At 37.2% G+C, this 21,784-nt stretch overlaps 1 protein-coding gene across 4 annotated transcripts in view; it reads left to right on the top strand.

Moving 5' to 3' along the window:
- The first annotated feature begins 6,602 nt into the window (after positions 1–6,602).
- LOC146568343 (myosin-binding protein C, fast-type-like) overlaps positions 6,603–21,784 on the top strand; it is a 26,120-nt gene continuing 10,938 nt past the window's right edge. Inside the window, exons 1-5 of one of the 4 annotated variants that reach the window (XM_085284336.1) lie at positions 6,603–6,717; positions 11,872–11,886; positions 13,729–13,749; positions 14,917–14,940; positions 21,704–21,772. In XM_085284336.1, coding sequence (XP_085140462.1) covers positions 6,696–6,717; positions 11,872–11,886; positions 13,729–13,749; positions 14,917–14,940; positions 21,704–21,772 — 151 coding nt within the window. In that variant the 5' untranslated portion in view covers positions 6,603–6,695. The remainder of the gene's footprint in view (positions 6,718–11,871; positions 11,887–13,728; positions 13,750–14,916; positions 14,941–21,703; positions 21,773–21,784) is intronic. The other 3 variants (XM_085284337.1, XM_085284338.1, XM_085284339.1) reach the window with 3 other exon arrangements.

The following is a 21,784-nucleotide window of genomic DNA, read 5'->3' as shown; positions in this document are numbered from 1 at the left end:
TCCAAGATAAGGACAATCATGGATAATACCTCCCACCTACTCCATGACATGCTGGCTACTCACAGGAGCACGCTCATGAGAGACTGAGATTACCAAAAAGCACCACGGAACAACACAGGAAATCATTCCTGCCTGTGGCCATCTCCCTGTACAACTCCTCCATCTAATACACTGTAAACACTGCAGTAGTTACACCCTTTTTACACACGCTCTTTTCTACTCTGTAATATTCTTGGCAATTTTCTTGATATTTATTTATAATCACAGTCAATCCTGGATATTTATAATTGAGTAATCTGTATATATTATTGATATTTCTTAAATGTCTAAGACCTGTAACATAATGTATTGTTTGGAGTTTTATCTGTTACTGTTACTATTTTTACCATTTCTTCTTGGAGCAACTGTGACCCACATAATTTCCTTAGGGATTAATAAAGTATTCTGATTGTGATTCTGATTGTTTCAGGATACATAACTGGAGCCTCATCGTCTCGTCTCTCTATGTACTGTACTATATGAAGCGGAGATGACAATACAGTTTACTTTGACTTCAGTAGCAAGCAGGCGCACCGAAGGCTCTCGCGCTCACTTTTCGCTTATAGAATTTCGAAAAAACATCAATTCAAATTATAAATCTGTATCATTATGTCTCGTGTTTGTTGGGTTTTATTTTATTTTGTTTTATTTTGCGGGTAGGCTATTAGATGCTGCGAATCCCCCGGCGCCCCGCCCTCTCCTCTCTGTGCCGCAAGCAGCAGGCGCACGTCGCAAACGGAGGGCGCCCTTACTCCCAGCAAATGGGTGATAGAAAACTGATCCGTGCCTATGCCATCCCCAAAATTCGCTGGCATGATTTCAGGGCAGCATGAATACGAGCGACTTTTTTTGCCCATGTCCTTGATGCCACCCCCACCACGATGCTGCCCTGGGCAACCGCCAGTATCAAAATCCGCTACTGACCACGGGTAGGACTCGAACCTGTGTCGACCAGAATCAGGGAAGCTGCTCATCTCAGTGAGCCAAATCAATTCACATTTCAAAAAGAGATATGATGACACAAAAAATGTGCAGGGTGCAGAACAACCTGAACTGTCTGCTGAAAACAGTTGAAGAAGCTGAAATCATAAAAACTTTGCAGAATTTTAATAAAATAGCAGAAATATTAAACAACCAAAACAGTCCGCTAAAACAAGCTGAACAAGCTGAACAAGCTGAGGTTCCATTTAAAGTAGTAGTTGCTGAAAGGTGAAAAATTGGCACAACATGAAGAAGCTGAACTGTCTGCTGAAGACAGGTGTAGAAGCTGGAGTCCATATTAGAAAAGTTGCTGAAATCATAAAAACTTTGCAAATTGTAATAAATTAGCCAAAATCCTGACCAAGCAAAACAATTCGCTGAAACAAACTGCACAGGTTGAAGTTCCTTCAGCTTGAAGAGTCCGCTGAAAACATGCTGCCATGGGCAAGATTCGAACCTCACGCTCTTAGAAGGGCTGCTCAAGTCTAGGTAACATTGATGAGACCTCATCCACACCCTTCTTCCTGGGCAACTCTAACTGTAGGCTGCCTCCATGGGTGCCGGATAGGTTTAGATATTTAGCATCTAATGTCGGAAATATTGTATTAAAGCCTTTTGTGGGTGTGACTTCAACAAAACACTATTTTAACCCCATGTAATAGTACTTGCATTTTCATCTTGGATTTTAAACATCTTTTCTTCCCTGGCAGCTCCAGGACCATTGCATTTCATGTATTAAATGATTTTTAATAAACTGTGCTTCATCAGCATGAATGTCCCATATTTGTCAATCTGTAATAAAACTGGTTTGTTACTGCAGATGAGTAATTCCCCAGAGAGCTGCAGATCGTTCTTACTATCTTACTATTTTAATAAGATAAGATAAGATAAGATGTCTTTATTAGTCCCACAAGGGGAAATTTCATGTTAAGGCTGCCGACCTTTTGCACGCAATGGAGGCGCCATCTTACCCTCCGACCATACATGCATTACACAAAAACATCACATGGTGAAGACAGGTCAGAGAGGTATAACAATGGAAAATGCACCACATGAGGAAAGATAAGGAGAAAAAATAACTCCCCCAGACTGAGCTCCAACAGGGGGTTCAGTTTGAGAACAGAAAAAAAAACACCTCTGCACATAGCACATGAAAAAACTCTTAATACACCAAAGAAACACATGACAAGCAACAGGGGTGGGTAAAGGGTGAGAGACAGCCAGTGTAGACAGTGCATCCGGGCCTGCAGCATAAGCGCTGGCCTCCTTGATCCACCGTCAGCATTGGAGGGGATTTCTCTCTCTTCACCGTGTGTCAGATTCGGTAACTTTCTGAGATCTCTGGCTCTGCTGTACGACTCTTTTCAGGTATTTGGGTTTAAACATCAAAATAATATTGGGATAGTATATTCTTTAAAAAATAATCCAAATTGTTTTTTGCTACTGTTGGAAGGCTTCAGGACCTGCTGCTATAGAAGACACTCTATAGCAGCTTGCAGGTGCTGTGGAGGCACCTGTCTGTGAAATACAACATGTGACAACTCTACAGCTATAACCATCCATCCAAGGAGGCTATCCCAGCACTGCGACAGACTGGCGACCTGTCAAGAGTGTACCCACCTTTCGCCCTATGGTGCTCTAATGACAACTAAATGGACTAAATTAAGTGATGCAGATTCAAATGTATATATTGCGAGACATGATATTTGATAAGTGCTTTATGGCTTCACAAAACATGAAAAATGCATCAGAACAACAACAAATAAAAATTATAATTCAGCCCTGTGCTTTTAGAAAGGGACGTGGGCAAAATTGAAAATTTGGTTACTAATATTTGTAGCATCAGATTTTTATTTTGGAGTTTCACTTGATGTGCAATCTTACTGCAGGCCCACAATTATTTTATTGCAAGAAAATGCTCACATTTGTTCAGTCAAATGCACAAAATGTACTTAAGTTCAGGCTGTGAATGTTATGTATTTGTATGTATGTGCTTTACCATAATAAAGTTAAATGTAAAACGAAACTAAAGTATTTGTTTGTGCTTGTGTTTTCAACTGAGCACCATCATGCAAAATATCTTGAAATTTGAATCTTGATAGGATGAAGCCCTTGCAATTGAGCTGTCCGATGGACATTTAAATTCACTCAAATTACTCAAATCTTTCATAACTATCACTGATGTACTGTCAGTACTTTCAGTCACCTGAGTTGAGTTCTTCATAGTTGTATTTGACATTTCCTAATATTACCACAAGATGGAGCCATCATGCCACACATTAGCCGGAGGTTAACACAATGAAGCCTTTAACCAATAATTTTGCAATCATTTGCTGGGATTGTTTCAATGTTATGTAAAAATAGTGGGATTATAAAAAGACACTGAACTGGAAGATACAAACTCAGACATTTTTAATGCCCCAAGCTGTTGACATATTTTCCAGATGACTGACTAATGACTCTGCTAATGAAAAAATATTGATATCAATTACATTTAATTTAATTACAAAACATTTCAGGCAGAAAATGCCATTAGACTTATTGAATGTAGATGACAGAGTGTTCATTATGTGAATACTTGTAACATAAACCTTCATTTGTCTTAAAGGTACAGAAAATATGGGTTGCTCAGATTGTATATAGTATTAAGACACCCCGTGAAAATAAATAGATTTTAAAAATATATATATTTATATGCACTTAAAGTAGGGAGTTACCATAACAAAATAAAATAAAACAAACCCTAATATATTTATATTGCCCACCAGGCAGTGAAGTGATTGGTCAGTCTTTAGCGTAAATTACCAAGCTGCTGCAGTGCAGGGAAGTACTGCTACTGAATTTTATGTTTAAATTAAGCCATCTAATTACAGACGGTACAAAAAAGATTCTGTTCCTGTTGCTTTGAAATTAATTCAATGTGTAGAAGGAGTTAGAAAAAAAAATTCATCTTTAGGCAAATCTTTTGGCACGACAGCCATAGATTACAGTTATTTGTGTCTTCAGCAGTAACCACGGGGCTCCTCATAAAAGCTTATCAACAACTGCAAGTCAGACAGCTAAAGCAATAAAATCTGGTAAATCAGAGTGATAATATATTAGCAGATGTTGAAAGATGTGCTTTTCTTTCAGGAGAACAAAATGCAAATTACAAATTACATCTGCGACTGTCGATCAGTAAAAGTCCTTAGATAGTTCAAGTTTCCCTCCGTTTCATTCTCTTATCAGATTGTTGAGAGTATTTGAAGAAATCTTGTATAAGTTTAAAAATTATTGCCGTAACACAAAGTCACGAACGTCAGAATCATCTGCAAACTTCTGTGGCTCTAGATTAATAAAAGGGGTAATATTAAGTATGTCAATATCTGCAATACAGTTTACACTGTTTAGATAAAAACAGTGAAGCATGCAATTCAACATGTAAGAAGGTGAAAAAAACCTAACAGGAATAACACAAAGCCATATAAGAGAGCATCCCCGGCCTCCTGAGGGTTTTGTCAGTTTAACAGCTGTTGAATGCTAGAGGCATGAAGTGGTAATTTCAGCATTTCTTCTTAAATGCTGCATCAGCTAGAATGCTTTCAATTCAAAATTTAAATTTCTGCTTGCAGACACTGCCTCAAAAACTCTATCACATATTCCTGAATAATCACTGACTAATAACATTAGCTACACTGGGTGCTGAGTAGGAAGGGTTATTTTCATGTTGCCAATTAATCATCTCATCACTATTTAAAATGCTTTTTGCAGCGCTAAACTGCGCAAAGTGTTCTCTGAGAAACTTAATATACATGCTGGACTTATCTGTCTCTTACTGCGCATGCACACAGTCATTCTAGCTGCCAAGTGCAAACTTCTTTGTAATTTTATTTCTTGCATCAGGGTTATTTTAAACAGCACAGTCTACTTTCCATGCATGAGCTTTACTATTCACCACTTACATGCTGTTATCATAGTGCAAGGAACTGTACTCAGTTATATCAGCTTTTGACATTATAAAGAGTTTAAAAAAACAATTGCTTCAATATTTTGTAAAATAGGTATCAGCATAAAGATGCCCTGTCCAAAGCCAAATAACCATACATCAGATAAATTACCTGAGTCCAATGATCTTTTTCCCTTTCTAGAGATATGCCAGCCTCTACTGCAGAGTAGGTACTAAAGTTATATTAGGTTAGGGACCACCTGTCTTACCACTAGGCTATCTAACTTGCAGACAGTTGGGCCCACGGATGACATTCCTGTCCCTTTCAGGGATTCACACTTTGACCCCAGGGGCAGAGGTCTTGTCTCCAAATTGACTCTAGCTGATGCATGCACATTTCTGATAAATGAAGGAGGAGAAGGCATCCATTGATGAAGATATATATAGTATCTGAATCTATACAAACAAATGTATGGGAAAAGAAGATGCTGCAAAGGGTAACTCTATAAACCCTATAAAAGCATGCTGCAACTGTTCACACCAACATGTAAGCTTCAGGTATTGACCTGTATTTTAAGTGTTGCTTTCAGTTGTCTTGAGGAAAAAGAAAAGCCACGTTTTGGAGCACTACAATACAAACTAACACTACTTTAGATGACAACATGTTGGTACCTTTGCTTATGTAAGAACTTGAGCGCAATTCTTGAGGGAAATAAAAGGAGATGGCTAATGAAAGGAATGTTAGCAAAGGGTTAGCTTAGCTTAGCAGAAAAAAAAAAGCTTGAGCCTCTCAGTAGGGGAAAACACCAAACACATGCCACTGCTAATAAAGAAACCACAATTTTTTTATGCTTACTTTATATGCAAATTGTCTTGATTTTATGAAATTAAAGACAAATTGTTTTTCCTTTTTGTTCTATCTTCGTGCTAAGGTAAGTAGCTTCTCTCATATTTAAAGGAAAGTAGCTTCTCTCATATTTAATGATTTTGCACTTTCTCTAATTGTCTGCTAGAAAGCAAATGAAGTATATTTTCTAAATATTCTTACACAATCTTATAAATAGTTGTACTCAGTGTAAAAATTTGCAAATTATTTAGGTTTTACAAGGATGCAAGGCTAGATGATTGCTAACTTGTTAAATTCTGAAAAACTGTAGGCATCTATCAAATATATATAATTTAATGTATGTTAGGTGGGTCAGCCATGTATTACCATATATAGCTACATAGCTTACATCTAAGGGAGTACAGCATATCTAACAAAGTATTAAGTGAGGTAAAATAAACCTAAAGATAATCTTTCAAATGCTTGTTGATCTCAATTTTAATGTGAGCATAAAAGGTGATAAGTGAGAGATTAGTCTGACACTGCAAGGAGCTAGATAAAGTGTCAAAAACTTAATCGCCTAGTACTCGTTTCAGTGTATTCTGTATGTGTCCAGCAAAGTTTCAAAAGCTCAACAGGTTTAGTAAGCCTATTAATCTCGTCATCCTGCAAATGTGACCCTTTTCAACATCACATTATCCTCTTTTGTCTCCACCTTAACAAGGTCTCACTCTGGGTGCGTCTCTTTTTGAACTCCCCAAGGGTGTCATATCTCCAAAACTCTTCGCTCACTGGAGGGCGTGGGTGACTTGAGTGCCAGGAAAGCTTTGAATAACAGAAAGAGAGAGAGGGGAGAAATAAAAAGGAAAAAAGCCCCACAAGCCCTCAGTCTTCCAGCAGCAAACAGAAGACACAGGAATAACCATGCCTGAGCCAGTCCCTGAAGGTATGCAGATACTTTTTGTAACATCATACTTCATTGTAATTAGTTTAGAGAGTTTCATTATACTGAGGTGTGTTGACTTGAAAAATATAAATAACAGTAAATTCACACGAATGTTGTAGAAATTAATGGATAATGTGAATTGTTCCCTATATTTTGTTTTCATTTTTTCAGTGTTAAATATATAATCATTACATAGTGCACTAAAACTGAGAAATTTTATTTAAAAAAATAATATATGCGTATTTATTTACACTACACACATCCTATAGGTTGTGAAAAACAAACAAGAGTACTATGAAAGATGGTTTTGTAGTATTTTGTGCAGCATGTCTGCTGTTATGGCAGAAAATACAAGCAGATGACCAAACTTAAATGAGGTGAAAGTGGCTTTGGTATTAATGTTATATATATTACAAAGCGATTGATACAAAATATGATGGAAAATAGCCATCATTTTTTATTGATAAATGAAATAATTCACTATTGATACTACGCATTTGTCAAGGATATTCCCATTTCACCTGTCTGCTTTCTTGTTATCTGTCCATAAAGAAGATTTGAGATGGAGTAAATAATGACGTAGCCAGTTGTTATTACATCACTAGACTGAATATCTTTATGACATCGGAGCACAGATTGCTTTCTTGTTGACTGAACTGGCAAGCTTCCAGCTGCAGCAGCTCCATAAGCAAATACTGCTGGAGCTTTACGTGAGTCCTATATGAAGGTCAGCTTGTGTCAATGTAGCTGACTCACTTCATAGAACATATACACAGTACTTGTTTTCAATGCAGTGTTCAGGGTAAAAAACTGTTGTTGCTATTATATATGATAATCTGCATTTTGGATTATGTAATGCCCAATAGGATAGGGATTTGACATCCTTGATTGCATCATGCCTTCTCATATATAATTGCCTGTTGACCTTCACTACTGTCTTCCCATTCAGTATCACCTTAAATCAACCGACTAAGCTGATAGCAGGCTCAGGTTGCAGACAGTCTCAGTTGCCCTGATAGATCTCTTGGGATAGCCGAGTTTTGTAGGGCAAGATTGTGCTGACGGGTGTTGAGCCTCCCAAACCCTTTCCCCCAAGGGGTCTCCCGCTGACCACATTGTGATAGTGAAAGTCATAGGCTTTGCTGGAGTTATTCACACATTATTCTTAATTCGACTGTGTAATATTTGATTCTGTTTCCCAGCATCTGTCCTTGCCCTAATCCTTTTAAAGATCTAATCATGGCCCTTTTATTTTTATCCCAGAAACCTAACCAGGCACTGCTGTTATTCACCATATAGAGCCAAAGTGTTATGAATATGATTCCACTTTGCATACTCTGCCTGCACCACCCACTGCTCTGTCATTCCAAGCCAAACTTAACTGCAAAGCTTCAAATACAAAGATCAGATAACCTGGCACTTTTTCGTTTTTAAGCTGTGCTTGGTGCTTCTAGGAAATATTTGACGGAATATATTTTTTAAATACTTTCTCAACTAATACTCTTGTTGAAAAGAATTTTGGTGACATTTTGTACCTAGCGTGCAACACCACTATTTACCCACAAACTGAATTACCTTTCACATTTCCACATTAGTTCAAAGATTTTCTGTGCTACTTCACTTAACAGCACTCAGATCATACCCTCAACTAACAGCTAAAAATACTCTGCAGTAAGCCCTGACCTTTTCTACTTTCATAGTTTCACACACCCTGACGTATCGGGTTTTGCCTAACAGTTTTGGAGTCCCGGCTGAGATAAATCATTATGTAATCTGTCATTTTCACCTAAAGAGTTCCTTCTTGGTCTTCAGGTCTGATGCCCTCTTTAATGTGGCACTGCTCCAGAGCAGTCAGTCAAGTGTGTGACAGTTTTCTAGTCAGTGGTTGGAAGCAATGGTATGATCCACGGTCATAATTCCTGTCATCGCTGTGTCCTGATGAAACACGATGAGCGCAAGCTGAATCAAAACTGCTCTGTGAAGTTTCTCCAATCCCTCTGCGCTGTTTATCTTCAAAAGGGTTCAAAAACCTCAACTTAAAATGATGAAATGATTAATGTCCACTTGGCGAATGAATACATTTGTCTTTAAGTCACTCTTGATGGCAAAATCTGTGATTTCATAATCCATATAATAAAGTACCACCACTAGAAACCACTGTCACTTCCTCACTGAGTGGCAGAGCTTTCATTAACTGCATATATAACACAATAAGCAGCTTAATCGTCAAAATTTAGCAAGCACATGCAGATATTGTGGCATGAGACAAGAAAGGTTTTTTTTTTTATCTTTCCTGGCAGCAGTGCTGAAGCAAGACATCAGAGAACGTGTTTGACTGCCTGGTGCAGGGAAACATCCGGGTTATCCATTTATTATCCATAACCATTCACCACAGTCATTTGGACGACTTCTGCATCAGCTGATGGAGGAATCCAAGCAGTGCATTGATCCAAACTGAATTCAAATAGCAGCAGCAGTGACGGGAAAATTCCCTCTGAAAGTAATACAGTGGCATTCCACAGCTAGCTGTTCAATTTCCAGGCCCCAGAAATCAATTCCTTCAAAGTAAGATGTCCGTGAGTATAGTACAGCTAGCGCAGCCCGTGTTATTGTTTTAACATGTTATATGTTGTTTTACATTATTTTAGTATTGCAGACATTTGACACTAAACAATCATACTTATATCTAGTTTATGTCAGTCATTAAAAATGACTTTTATCCTCTGAGACTTCTCTGAAACTCTGTGTCAGTGTATCAGTGTAAAATTATACAAAGCTGTTTTTGTCAGTCAGCTACATTACAGTATATGTTCATATGCAAAGTAGTTCAAGCATATCAAAATTTAAAAGGGGTTTTCTGGCATCAGGGTGCTTTATATACATTGGCAACTTATCTCTGTGGCTGAATTGTACCTATAAAAGTATGCAGAGCTGTAGAGTTGGTTAGTCTTGTTCAGATTGATTTATTTTTTGTATTGATTCGCAAAAGATAAACTTAGAAGGCAGAGATGGATGGCAGTACTAAAGAGAAGCGACTTTCAGCCAAATTTTCTGAAGCTGTCACTTCAAGTTAGAAGATTTTGACAGGAGTGGACAGACAACTTGTTTAAATGGAGTAATCCTGCCATTTTTTTACATTTTTTGACCATCTGTGTAAAGTTGGTGTTTCTGTTTGACAAGTAATGACAAGCTGTTAGGAATTTTTAATAATGCATGAAGTGTAGTACCTAGTTAAACCTAGTTTTTACTTATCCCCAGGTGTCCAGTGTAGTATAATCACCTAGAAATCACAAACAGCGACTACAGAGATGGAGTTGAAACTTATTACACAAATATTACTTTCACAAAAAGCATTCTAGGTCATCAAAATTGGGTTTTAAAAGTATCCTAAGTATCATAAATACAGGTCTGACTCTTACAGAAGCCAAACTCTTTGAATATAAGTCAACAATTCAAAGAGTTATGATTTTTTATAACACCGACCCCTTGCCTCTTGACATACATGCATTAAATAGTGTGACTTCACACTCTTGAGAACAATGTGTCGGCTTCACTGACACATTGTTCCAGTAAACAGTGTCACTTTCTGATCTCTATGCATGTGTGAAAATGCGCCTCTTTCCTGTCACCTCTGCCAGTTAAAAGCAGTTTTTGCCCGGCCAGAATTATTGGTTGATGACATCTCTGTATTATGTTTATACCAATGAAATGTTTTTATATTTTCACACAAAAATATATATTGTTGTTATTGTTTGTGTGTGCGTCTTTCTTAAATTTATAAATTTATTTAAAAAAAAAGATTTATAAAAAAAATCTTTTTTATAATATATATCACTATGGGCTAATTTTATAGTTTTTTTCTTTGTTTTTTATTTTTTGTTTTGCTTTGCAACCACTTTTCCAAAGTGCACAATGTCTGTGGCGTCAGGTTTGCGCCACAGACATTGTGCACCAAAATGTCAATAATTGTGTTTGTCATAAGGATAATGTAAGTCTTGTTCTTTTTTTAATATACTTGTATATTAACATCTATCAGCGCATCTTCAAAAGCCTCCTAATTATATGAGTAGCAGAACTGCACATGAAACCACCGAAAGTCTCTGAGGGGACTATTTTGACTGTGAGAAGCAGCTGTTCAGAAGTTCATTACACTGCTTTATCACAGACTTGTTGAAGATGATCAAGATTCTCTCTCCATGTGGACTTACATAGCAGATGCCGGTGCAGATTTACACTCAATGCAGGTCTTAAATCCTCAAACAGGATATATGAAGTATTAAAACCAAAAGCTCGTTTTTCTCTGAATACTATTTCAATTTATATCTGTTTCCAGCTTCTTCTACTGAAAAAAAATTATCAAGCTGTCTCATTTTTTCCTTTTGTTAGAACAATGTCATATGAGATAATGCAGTTGTAGCATTAAATATAATGTTGTTATGAGGCATGCAGGCATGTATTAGTATTGTATTCTACACATTTAAGATCTTTTAAAAAGAGAAACACAATAAATCATGATTATATTTTCTGTCACAACACCTGTTTTATCCAGAAATTTACAACATGTGGACAGTAAACCACACCAGGTCAAGTTGGAGTGGCTATTCAAGGAAACTTTGTGTAGCTAAGAGAATATGGTATGACTTCAGGGAGGTCATAAGATACCATCCCTGGCCTTTAGCAGCTACTCCAGTGACCCCCAGCAAGACACTGTGGAAGTCGGGTGTATTATAAGCCTCTATTTCCATTGACAAGTTGCTTTTACCATATTTAGGCTTTAACAATCACATTGGATGTGATTGTTAAAGCTACTTTTTAAAAAGTGGCTACTTTGTATGTAAAATGTATCTTCTTACCGTATGCCATATTTAAAATTTACATTCTGGGATTAGTAGCTTCACTAATAAATAAGATACATGGTAAACGTCATCATTTTGTAGAAAGCCATTACCCTCAGACAAACAGGACCTTTAACCATCGTCAGACTAGGTGTTATTAAAGATGCAAAACAGTAAGTCTACTAAAGATATCGTTTTCCCTGAGAGGAAGGATCCTTTGAAAACAGATAAAGGATTCTTAAATGTAACAGATCACAGTACATTTCTATAACTTCTGAATATATTTTTCTAACCCTTTTCCCCTTTTTGTGTTTTTCAGAGAAACCAGCGGTGGGTAAGTAAACTGCTCCACAACTGACCTTTTGCGTGTCTTACATTATCACATGGTGACATGATTATAGCTCTCACATTTTCACTTTTCACTCCACTCATATATCATGTCAACTGCATGTATCAGACAGAGGCAGGCTTCAGCTTATAATGGCGTGCAATCAGTGTCCACTGATATTATTTATTCATAAACTTTTTATCAAGTGAGTGAGCATCTTCATTTTATTCCTGCATGCCTACATGCGACTGTGTGGTCTCTATTTTTATCTTATAGTGTTTGAGAATATTTTATGAAATGCATTATGAAATTGTTGTTTAACCAATGTCTTCAAATTATGTAGCCATACAGAAAGAGCTCTGGCAGCAGTGCTTTGGTTTCCACAAGCCATATTTTAGTGTGGCCATGTGTCTCTAATGTTAGTTTTCCTATGGGACTGTCATGGTTTTATTTTTTATTTTTCTATGTCCAACAAACATCCACTAATTGTAGCCCCAGTGGAGGCCGATGAAGAAGAAGAAGAAGAAGGACAATGACTTTCTTTGCTTCTTTTTTTGAGACTTTTGAGGATTTGTGCATTGTTGATAAGTGACACAGAGTGGGTTTGAGTTGAACTGAGTGTTGAAAAATGCATTTTAACTAATCTGTAAAACTAATTACCTGATGAATACAGAACAAATGGTTTTGCTATTGCTAGATAATGAGTTGAGCAATTACTGAGTCAAGAAGACAGGCCTAAAATTCAATCACATCATGAGACAACAGGAAACTGCTGAATGGAATAATGAAATTGTTGTGCCACTCCCATTTAGTGTGTTTGCGTTTTTTAGCTGGCCTATCACATCTCATCACCAGAGCTAACTACAAGCAGACACTTTAATATTACACTGTGATTATGTAAAATCAAGGAAATTACACCATGTTATCTGCACATGAATGCAGTGTATGTCAAAGCAACATGCTTGTTTGTTTATATTCATAACCATTCTAATTAGAAATAATCATCGTTTTTACTCCTTCTTTTGCTTTTCCTTTTCAGAACAACTGTTCTTTTCTTTGTTAATATGAATAGTTTTGGATTGTACAGAAATGAACTGTGTGTGTGAAGCAGACAGGACAAGCTGTCTTTGAGGATTTTAACATAGTTCATTGACTGACTGCAACTGGATGCATTTTCCACATCTGTAGACTCTGAGTTCTCACTGTGACCTTTGGTTTGCATTTCACTGCAGGCATGCACTGTATGAGTTTTTGTGAGTTTTTGGTTTTGTTACATTTGCAGCGTTTCCAAATATAACATTTTCCAGGTCTCAACATTTGTTGTTATTAGTTACTTAACCATTATTCATTTTCCCTCTGCCACATCCTGAAGAAGATGTGGTGGTCTATTAGTGTCAGGGAATAATACACTATAAGGACTAAAGTATATCCATTCATCCAGCCATTCCTTTCCTTCCTTTTATGTAATTCAGGGTCACGACACAAAAGCACATACATTATATAATGAAGTATAAAATCAAGGACCTAGGAAGGACATTTCTTACCTCCTGGATAAACCATGATCAACTGTAAATAGTATTATTGCAAAGTCGGGTCGAGTAGGGTCACCGAGTTCTGAGATTGTGCATGAAAGTTTCCATAGCTCTCAGTAGCTCCCGAGCTCCAAATCTCCTCTGCCATGAACATCAGCATAAAAACTGCGCACCAGGAGCTTCCATGCCCTGTAGGTGTAATGTGTAGGTGCCCCAGTGTCTGTCTAATGTACAAAGACATTCTTTTTCACTGCACGTAGTAACTATTTCTAGTGTATATTGGAACTCCAAGTTAATGTCCCTTCATTTTCCTTAGATTCACCTGCTGAAGATGGAGGTAAGGCAGAATCGTGGGAATGAACTGACATGGAGGCACTAAATTTACCTTGAGTGTTATATTTTAATGTATATGCCTGTGGTATCAATTTAATGTCCTCACATATGAGTTCATATGTGACATAATGTGTGAAAATTACAGTATGTGCATGATTCCTTCAGGTTGCAAGTTTGTAGGTTGGTCTCAGGTGATCCTCGCAACTTTTTGTTGTGTATTCTCGAAATGGGCTAAATCTTCTTTTTTTCACAAAGATTTTTCTTCACAGAACTAAGCGATACGTTACCGACTGTAACATATCTGACTGCTGTGCTGTTATGACATGAATAACAGGATTATTCATTTCACATGTTGTGATAATTTTTCTTACCTGACTCTTTTTTTAATACACTTTATATACATATACCTTATAGTATATGTTATGTGTGAAATTAAAGTGGACCTACTATGCTTTACTTTTTGCCTCGGTACATGGTCATGGTTTCAAATACCGAGGTCACCATATGTACATGTAAGCAGAGCTCTCTAAACTGCTCTGCTATTAGATCTGTATGATGTCATAGCACACCAGCTCCCACCTGCTTTTCAAATCTTCTTCTTGCAAGGATGAGTTAAGCATTAGAAAGTTTTCTTAAAGGGAGGAAGGTGTTAAAAAGGGAGGAGCTGCTTCAAACAGAGGGTGACCAATGTGGCTGCACCAAGGCCTAGTTTGAAATGAATGAGGGTTGTTTTGAACCATGAAACATGTGGAGCTACTCTAGAAGAGTTTGAAATAAAGCTGGTAATGAGCACAATAGGTCGACTTTAACCTTAAGCTTTATATGCTAAACATGTGAAACAGATGTAGCGAGTAAAACTGCACAGTTTTGTTATTTACATCATTTAAAAGTATGTTTCTGTTTCTATTTTTTAAAAAATTCCATAGTTAATGTGTTTATCTACCTAGCAACTCTGAATGTGTTAATAGGAAAATATTTGAATTTGCATATTCAAGGTGGATTGGATGTTAGCGAATTTTAATGAAAAATGTGACAGTGCATGGTGCTTGTGTTACAGCCATGTTGCTGTGTTGCTTGGTCTCTGTTGCAGCAATAAGTGGTTTTTGTGCAACAATAAGCATTTTTGCTTCATAGCTGCTTTTTTCAGTTTTGTTTGCTTCCTTGTCTGCAGCAGATACAGAAACTGATGGAGATGGTAAGAAAAGAGCAGCATTTTATGTTGATGTGTTTGCTGAAACTATAGTTTTCTAAATCATCTGTTTGAGTGTTAAGATTAATATCAGTGAAATATCGGTATTATGTGCTAGTCAAACTGTCACATAATATATCGTTTAGTGAGCCTGGGTCCAGTTTATTAGATGAAATCATTTGATTACTTCAGTTTGGACAGATTTAATGCTTTTTTTAAATTTTTGGAGGTTATTTGTTTTCCTAGCATTTGCATGTGCCTCATTCTGTCTGTAAACGCAATTCTGATAAAACTATGTAGGGTTGTAGAGTTGGGTCATGTTAACAGTCAACAAATGTTTTTCTTACATCCACCAAGGCCTTCAAAATAAACTTTATGATTTCTGGATGAAAATTGACAAAAAGCCTTATAACTTGGAAAGTACAAATCTTAAAAGTATTGTCGACAAAATATCATGTAAAGATTTCACCTCTGACCTCTCCTTTAACATCAATAGTTTGATCTGAAGATCAGTCATAATTATGCCATACAGAGCTATGCTTTACTTTGACCTCCAACCTCTTCTTTAAGTTCAATTAAGATAAAAAATTTCATAAAATGTATTTTTTTCTTTAAGTTTGTTTAAAATTCTACAGCATAGTTATTATCCAAATATTATGTCATATTTGACCTCTGACCTCATTTTGACATTTCACATCTGCCTTTCTTTCAAGCTGCCTTTAAATGTGCTATATCTTTAAAGAAAGTTAGAAATATACTGTAGTATAATATTTGTTTTTATTCACGTCCAATTATTTACAAATTAATATCTATTAGCCATTATGTGCTCCTCCAAAATATTTATATCAAAATACAATATTCCCCTAAAAGAAAACACTGCCTAGAGAGGGAGCTGCATTGTTGGAGGTTTTGTGGTGCTTTTTATTTTTTCAGTTTTACAACATATATTATTAAAACCAGTTGGTTGCATACAAAACTTCTTTGGATTGAAGTTGTTTGTACACAAGGTTCTTGGTCTGCGATGAGACTGCTGTCTGCCAAGACAAAGTATCACTCACTACAGAGCTCATAAAATGTGCATGAAGCTGTTTGACCAAAATTCTGTGGTATGCCACAGAGCTCCTCTTGGGGATTATAAAAAGAGATTCTACTTCTCTCAGTGCTTATCAGCCATAAGTTTTAAAACAATAACCTAATATTGTACAGTTTCCTCCGACCTGTCATGGGATAGACTTAGCAGGACGGATTCAGTTACCTTCAGAGATCCTGAAGGCACTTGAATACCTTGCTCCTGTCAGGTATAGTAGTAAAGTGTGAGGTAGGGTCTTCATAGTTTTGACTTGTTTTCTGGGTTCATCCCACAGATGTTTAATCAAACTGGGAACTATGGAGTTAACACTCAAAACTCCAATGTTTAATTCATGAACAAATTTGAACGTTCTGCTGTATGCAATGTTTGCCTGAAGGTTTGCCACTTCTGTCAGGTAATAACATTACCATAACTTGTTCTACTTTGTCTGCAACAATGTCGATTGACGGGATATGTGATACGAGTCAAACATGTACACGAATGACACATTTTCTCATCAGAACATTGCCCAGAGCGTCACACTATCGCCACGGGCTTAGCTATTTCCCATGGTGCAGGATTCTAACTTGTCTTCCCGAGAGAAACCCAGACAAACAGATGGTTGCTCGTGGTTTTTTCTGTTTTTCACACACTTTTCACTTTGACTCACTTATTAGGTTTAGGCACTAAATGCCACATATTTATCTTTAGGTAACTATTTGGTTAAGGTTAGGAAAAGTTTAAATTCACCCCATCACACTAGATGGGAGTGACAGGCACAAATATTTGTGCATCATCCATCACCTTAAAGGGCACGTTGTGTCTAACTGCATGGTCCAACCTTCACTCTGTAAGTGAACCTTGGGTGCTAGAAGGTTGTCCTTCTCCTGAAGTCATTGGTTACACTTTGTTTGGCAACCCACGACTGGATCCCAGAATGCTGTCATATTGGATATGTTGAAACCCAGTCAGCTTGGCTCCTTTTTATTTTCTCTTTTCTTCTCTGCCAGCAGTATGTCATCCTGATATGTCAGATCATTTGGTGCCTAACATATCTAATCTCTTGATAGGTGGGAGTGTACAGAGATAATCATGTTATTCACTTTTTCTCCCAGTGTTTTTAAAGATGGCTTGTCTGTGTATCTATCTCAGTAGCAGCTTCAGAAAGAGAAAACACTGTAGGCATCCTAGTGTGTGACAGCGTTCTTATGTCATTCATCCATTTCTGTCCCCTACTGGTGGTATCCACTGATGCTACCAGACAACTCACAGACAAATTATTTTGTTTATGTTCTTTCAGCAATTTAGAATTTGTTTCTCCATGTGAAAATTATTGTCTCTCCATCTGTGACCTATGATACCAACCCTCTTGTGCTTCTGTCCCTCAGGCAATTTAAACAATGAGAGTGGAAACACAGCTGTGGTTCGTGTGCGGCACTCATTGGGGCACAATAGCAGCTGTTGCTGTTAACGTGCCAAGTGTCATCTGATGTTATGACACTTTTTATGGTTGCTTCTCAAATTTAACATCATGCTGTATTAGGAAACTGCAAGGAGAGGTCAGGTAGTGAGGTCATCCAAGACATTATCAAACGCAGTTCCTCCAGAGAGCATGTGATCTGCATATAGGCTCATGTCTTGTCAGCTCAAAGGATCTGAGATGTTTGACTAACTAAACTTCGTTAAAGTGTCATAAAGGCTAAATCTAAAAGTGTTGCTACAGCGCTGCAGCTCAGGTTTTACAAGAAAAATTTAAGAGCTCTTGATACAAAGCTGTCCCCATCTGCCTTAGTGATGCCAGAGTGATCAGTTGAACGTCTGCTCTATTTTGACTAACTAGATCAGGGGTGTCAAACTCAAATACACAGTGGGCCAAAATTCAAAACTGGAACAAAGTCGCGGGCTAACGCTAATATTTATTGAAAAACAAAATTTTCCTCCAGGTATAAGAATGAATCTTTTCTTATGGACTCAAACAAGTTTTGCTGAAAAACTGAATATGGAACAAGCAAAGCTTAATACTAAACGATATATATATTAGCTGTATAATACCAGTAGGCCAGCTCTAATAGTAATTTGGTATGGCTTCGCGGGCCAAATGTAATTAGGCTGCGGGCCAAATTTGGCCCGCGGGCCAGAGTTTGACACCTATGAACTAGATGGAGATTGCATGGAATGGTTCTGGAAGGGTGAAGGCCCCAGGGAGCTGAAGGGTGCTAATTTCTTGGTGTACTTTTTCAGACGTGTGCAAAATGTCCAAGACTTGCTGTGCTTAACAGGGAAACACAGCACTTATAAGGGTTTTCCTTTTCCAATTTGAACATCTATGTGTTCTTAGTATGAGGTAAGGTGCAGCATTAGTGGCAACTGAGAAATGTAAACTCTTTCCTGCGGTGTATGTTGTCATATGTTAGGAATATGTTTGGAGTTAAGACTGGCAGACTGGACCTTGGGAGCGATGCCAGTATTACCAGGACGATTGCCAAAGTGTTTCTTTTTTGGACTGTTGGAAATACACAGATGATGGACGTGGAGGTATGCAAAGGAAAGATGAGAAGTCACAGACTCTATCAAACGTGTCAAGACTGTTTTGTGTCCTCACAACAAGGCAGCCATGTAGGGAAGGCTGGTTGCTGTGCTGAATCATACCAGAAAGTAGTGGCCTGCCAAGCAAAAAGTGGGCTAGAGAGTCAATATGAGGTCATGAATAATAAATTGGGCACCTCTATAAATTTCCTGTCAAATGTGGCCAGCGGTGGATGTATGACCACAGCTTTTTCCTTTCCTACCATTCATAAGTGTGCATCTCCTCTGATGTCATGAATGCCCATCGCTGAATGTGGAACTCAGCAAGCTACTCCTGCTGTGACAACATTTGCCTAGAGGGAGGAAAGGTACATTGTACTGCAGATGATCCAGACACAGCTCAGCATGGCACATATATAAGAGAAGAAAGGGTAAGCTTAGTGGTAGAGTGTGAGTGGGAAAAACTGGAGCATGAAACAAAGACAAAAAAACCTTGAACATGTGCAAAACCTTCAAAGGGAAACATAAGAACCACTGATCTTAAGCTGTCGGCCATATTTCACCCCAACACTGGGAGTACAGTTTCTCATCATCACCATCGTCCACCACGAATCCACCAAGCCACACCATTCTGGTTAGCAATACAGACAAACGCAGCCAGGATGAAGATAGAAACAGAGGGAATCTGAAGAAATGTACCAAAATCAGCCTAATGTAGAAGCTATGATGTCTATATCAAATTCTAGACTAATTTATCTTAATAATTCAACATAATGTCACTAAAAAATATATTTTTCATCCTCATTAAGTCAGATCTGAGAAGTCTTTTTTTTTTTTCAAAGATCAATGTTATTAATATATCAGGCTGAACAACATCATTGACTCAACACTGTGGCATATGGCTGAGTTTGTGCACTGATTTAGTCATGCAGTAATTACTCAGGGCATTTAAATTTAATTTCAAAGAATCATCAGGGGGGTCAAATATCTTTTGTATACAGTCCACATTTTAAATATAGATTTATAGATTTTTAAAATATTTTCAGGTCTGCCGTTTCTTTGATCCCCTGTCCTGGCTACAGAAAGTTTATTCCACTCCTCTGAGTTGAGTTTGCCTTTAATGTATCTCTTAAGAGTCAATTTCTGTGTGGGAAGTGCTTATCATACCAAGGCTGTTTAAAGCCATGCTCACAGGGGTATAATGTGTGGGGGGATTATCATCACTTGGCCAACTGCAGTTTGTTTCGGGGCTCTCATACTAGTAATGGATGTCTGCAAAAAAGTTACTGCCAATTAAAAAAAAAGTATTGGAATCCAACATTCCCTTGGCTGAATTTATTGCAACAAAATTTATACTAAGTTTATACTACGTATTAGATTTATAACTTATAAGAACAGGATATAAAAATAGATTTTTAAGTTAAATCTAAATCACACCTCAATGATTTATTTGGTGAAGTATGTGAGATTAATGTTGTCGTTTGATTCTATTTAAAAGCAGTATATAAATTATAAATTCAAGTTCTTTTAATTTTTGCATTCAACATTTATTCACATTTAACCAAGCGCATTTGATCAACAACACCTGGTTGCTACTTACCATCTTAATTCCCATAGAAGCACTAAGGTGGCGCTTAACAAATTGCTTCTGCTTTTTAACTTACTTTTTACAAAAAAGTAAGTTAAAATGCCTTTTTAAATTATTATTTATTTAATTAACAAATTGTGGGACACTATAATATGTCATTAGTTGTATTTAAATAATTTAAGAACCTGATATGGACTGTGTTATTTATAATTATTATTATATAATAATGTCCTAATAGATAAAACCTTAGCATGTGCTTTCTGTGCCACTTGACTGGACATCACTTCTTCTCAGTTGACCGCTGTAACCCACACCTGGATTCTGATCTACCTTTTTTCCCATAAACACTTGAGCTTTTTTTTTTTTTTTTTTTTGTAAATACTAAGCAGTTTGAATGTGAATTAAACTCAGTGCTGGCTTGGGATTTTTGTGTAATATTTGTGGGGGGGGAGGGGGGGTGTTGTTATTCAGGCAGCATGGGGTGTTCTGTTGTTGCTCTGTGTGGGGTAAAGTATCTGATTTGATTGCAGCCTTGGAAATCAGTCCAGCAGAAGTAATCAAGATAATTTCAAATATTAGATTCGATGTTTGATGATTAAACTGATTATTTGAAGCTCAGATCATGACTACTGAGATCATGATCTTATCATTATGAGAGAATGGTTGCATTTTACTGTGTGTTGTTTCGATGCAATGACTCTAAAATAATCATTGTGTAACTGTTGTTTACTTACCTTGAGTTTATACAGACTTATGGTACAGTATAACTTAGAAGTGTTATACTTTCAAATGTGAAAGTGGGATAATTGTTTTTTGTAGCAGACCCTGCACTGGAGGGAGAATGAGGACGATGTGAAAGCACAGTGCAGGACTGTGACAATGCAATGCGTGAAAACGTGATGAAATTCAGATGTGTGCCAGCTATGTGTTGGTCATGCTCAAAGAGGAGATTGTATTCCTGAGTAGCTTCTCATGGCTTCCAAGCCAAGTCTTGGCTGTGATTGTTTAGTAAACTGAATTTATTAGGCACATTTATTTTCCCTGTCAGAAAACAAAGCAGAGAGCTGCACTGTAGAGTAGGACGCAACAAAAGAACCTAATGCCAATTACAAGTGTGCATTGTTTATAGAGTAGCACCTTGAATGCCAAATCTTGGATGATGGTAGAAAAAAGCTGATGCATAAAGGACACCAGGTGCATTTGTTAATAGTTTCAGATTTTTATATAGTGATTGTGTATTTCTGTACGTTTTGCTTGCCTGAACAAGCAGGACACTTCATCTGCTGTTACTGAGCTTGCTCTATCAGCCAGCAAGTGTCCAAAAAGTGCCCCCATCGTGCATGGAAGTATCATTGTTCAGAAACAATGTGACTTATACTGTATGTGTTTTATATGTACTTTAGATCCTCCGTATAAGCAAAGATATATCCAAACCATTCACCGTGTCTCTTGCATTTTGGCATTTTGAACATTATTTTTTGTTGTATGTTATTTTGCAGCACATGTCTTAAATGAATCTATAAAAATGGGCTCCAGATTTTAATGATTTACTGATTTAACAAATCTTTTTTACTCCTTCTTTTCAGAGCCTCAGTCTACTGAGCTCACTGGGCTCTTTGTGGAGAAACCGCCGGATAATGTAGTCGCTGTCGCAGGTTAGATACACA

The sequence above is a fragment of the Mchenga conophoros genome, linkage group LG8 (genome assembly GCF_057382185.1).
Source record: "Mchenga conophoros isolate Kocher_MC1m ecotype Shallow Benthic linkage group LG8, M_conophoros_male_GT1.1, whole genome shotgun sequence".
Classification (NCBI taxonomy): domain Eukaryota; kingdom Metazoa; phylum Chordata; class Actinopteri; order Cichliformes; family Cichlidae; genus Mchenga; species Mchenga conophoros.
Note: the sequence above shows the minus strand (reverse complement) of the source record. Positions and strands in the feature narration are given on the sequence as shown.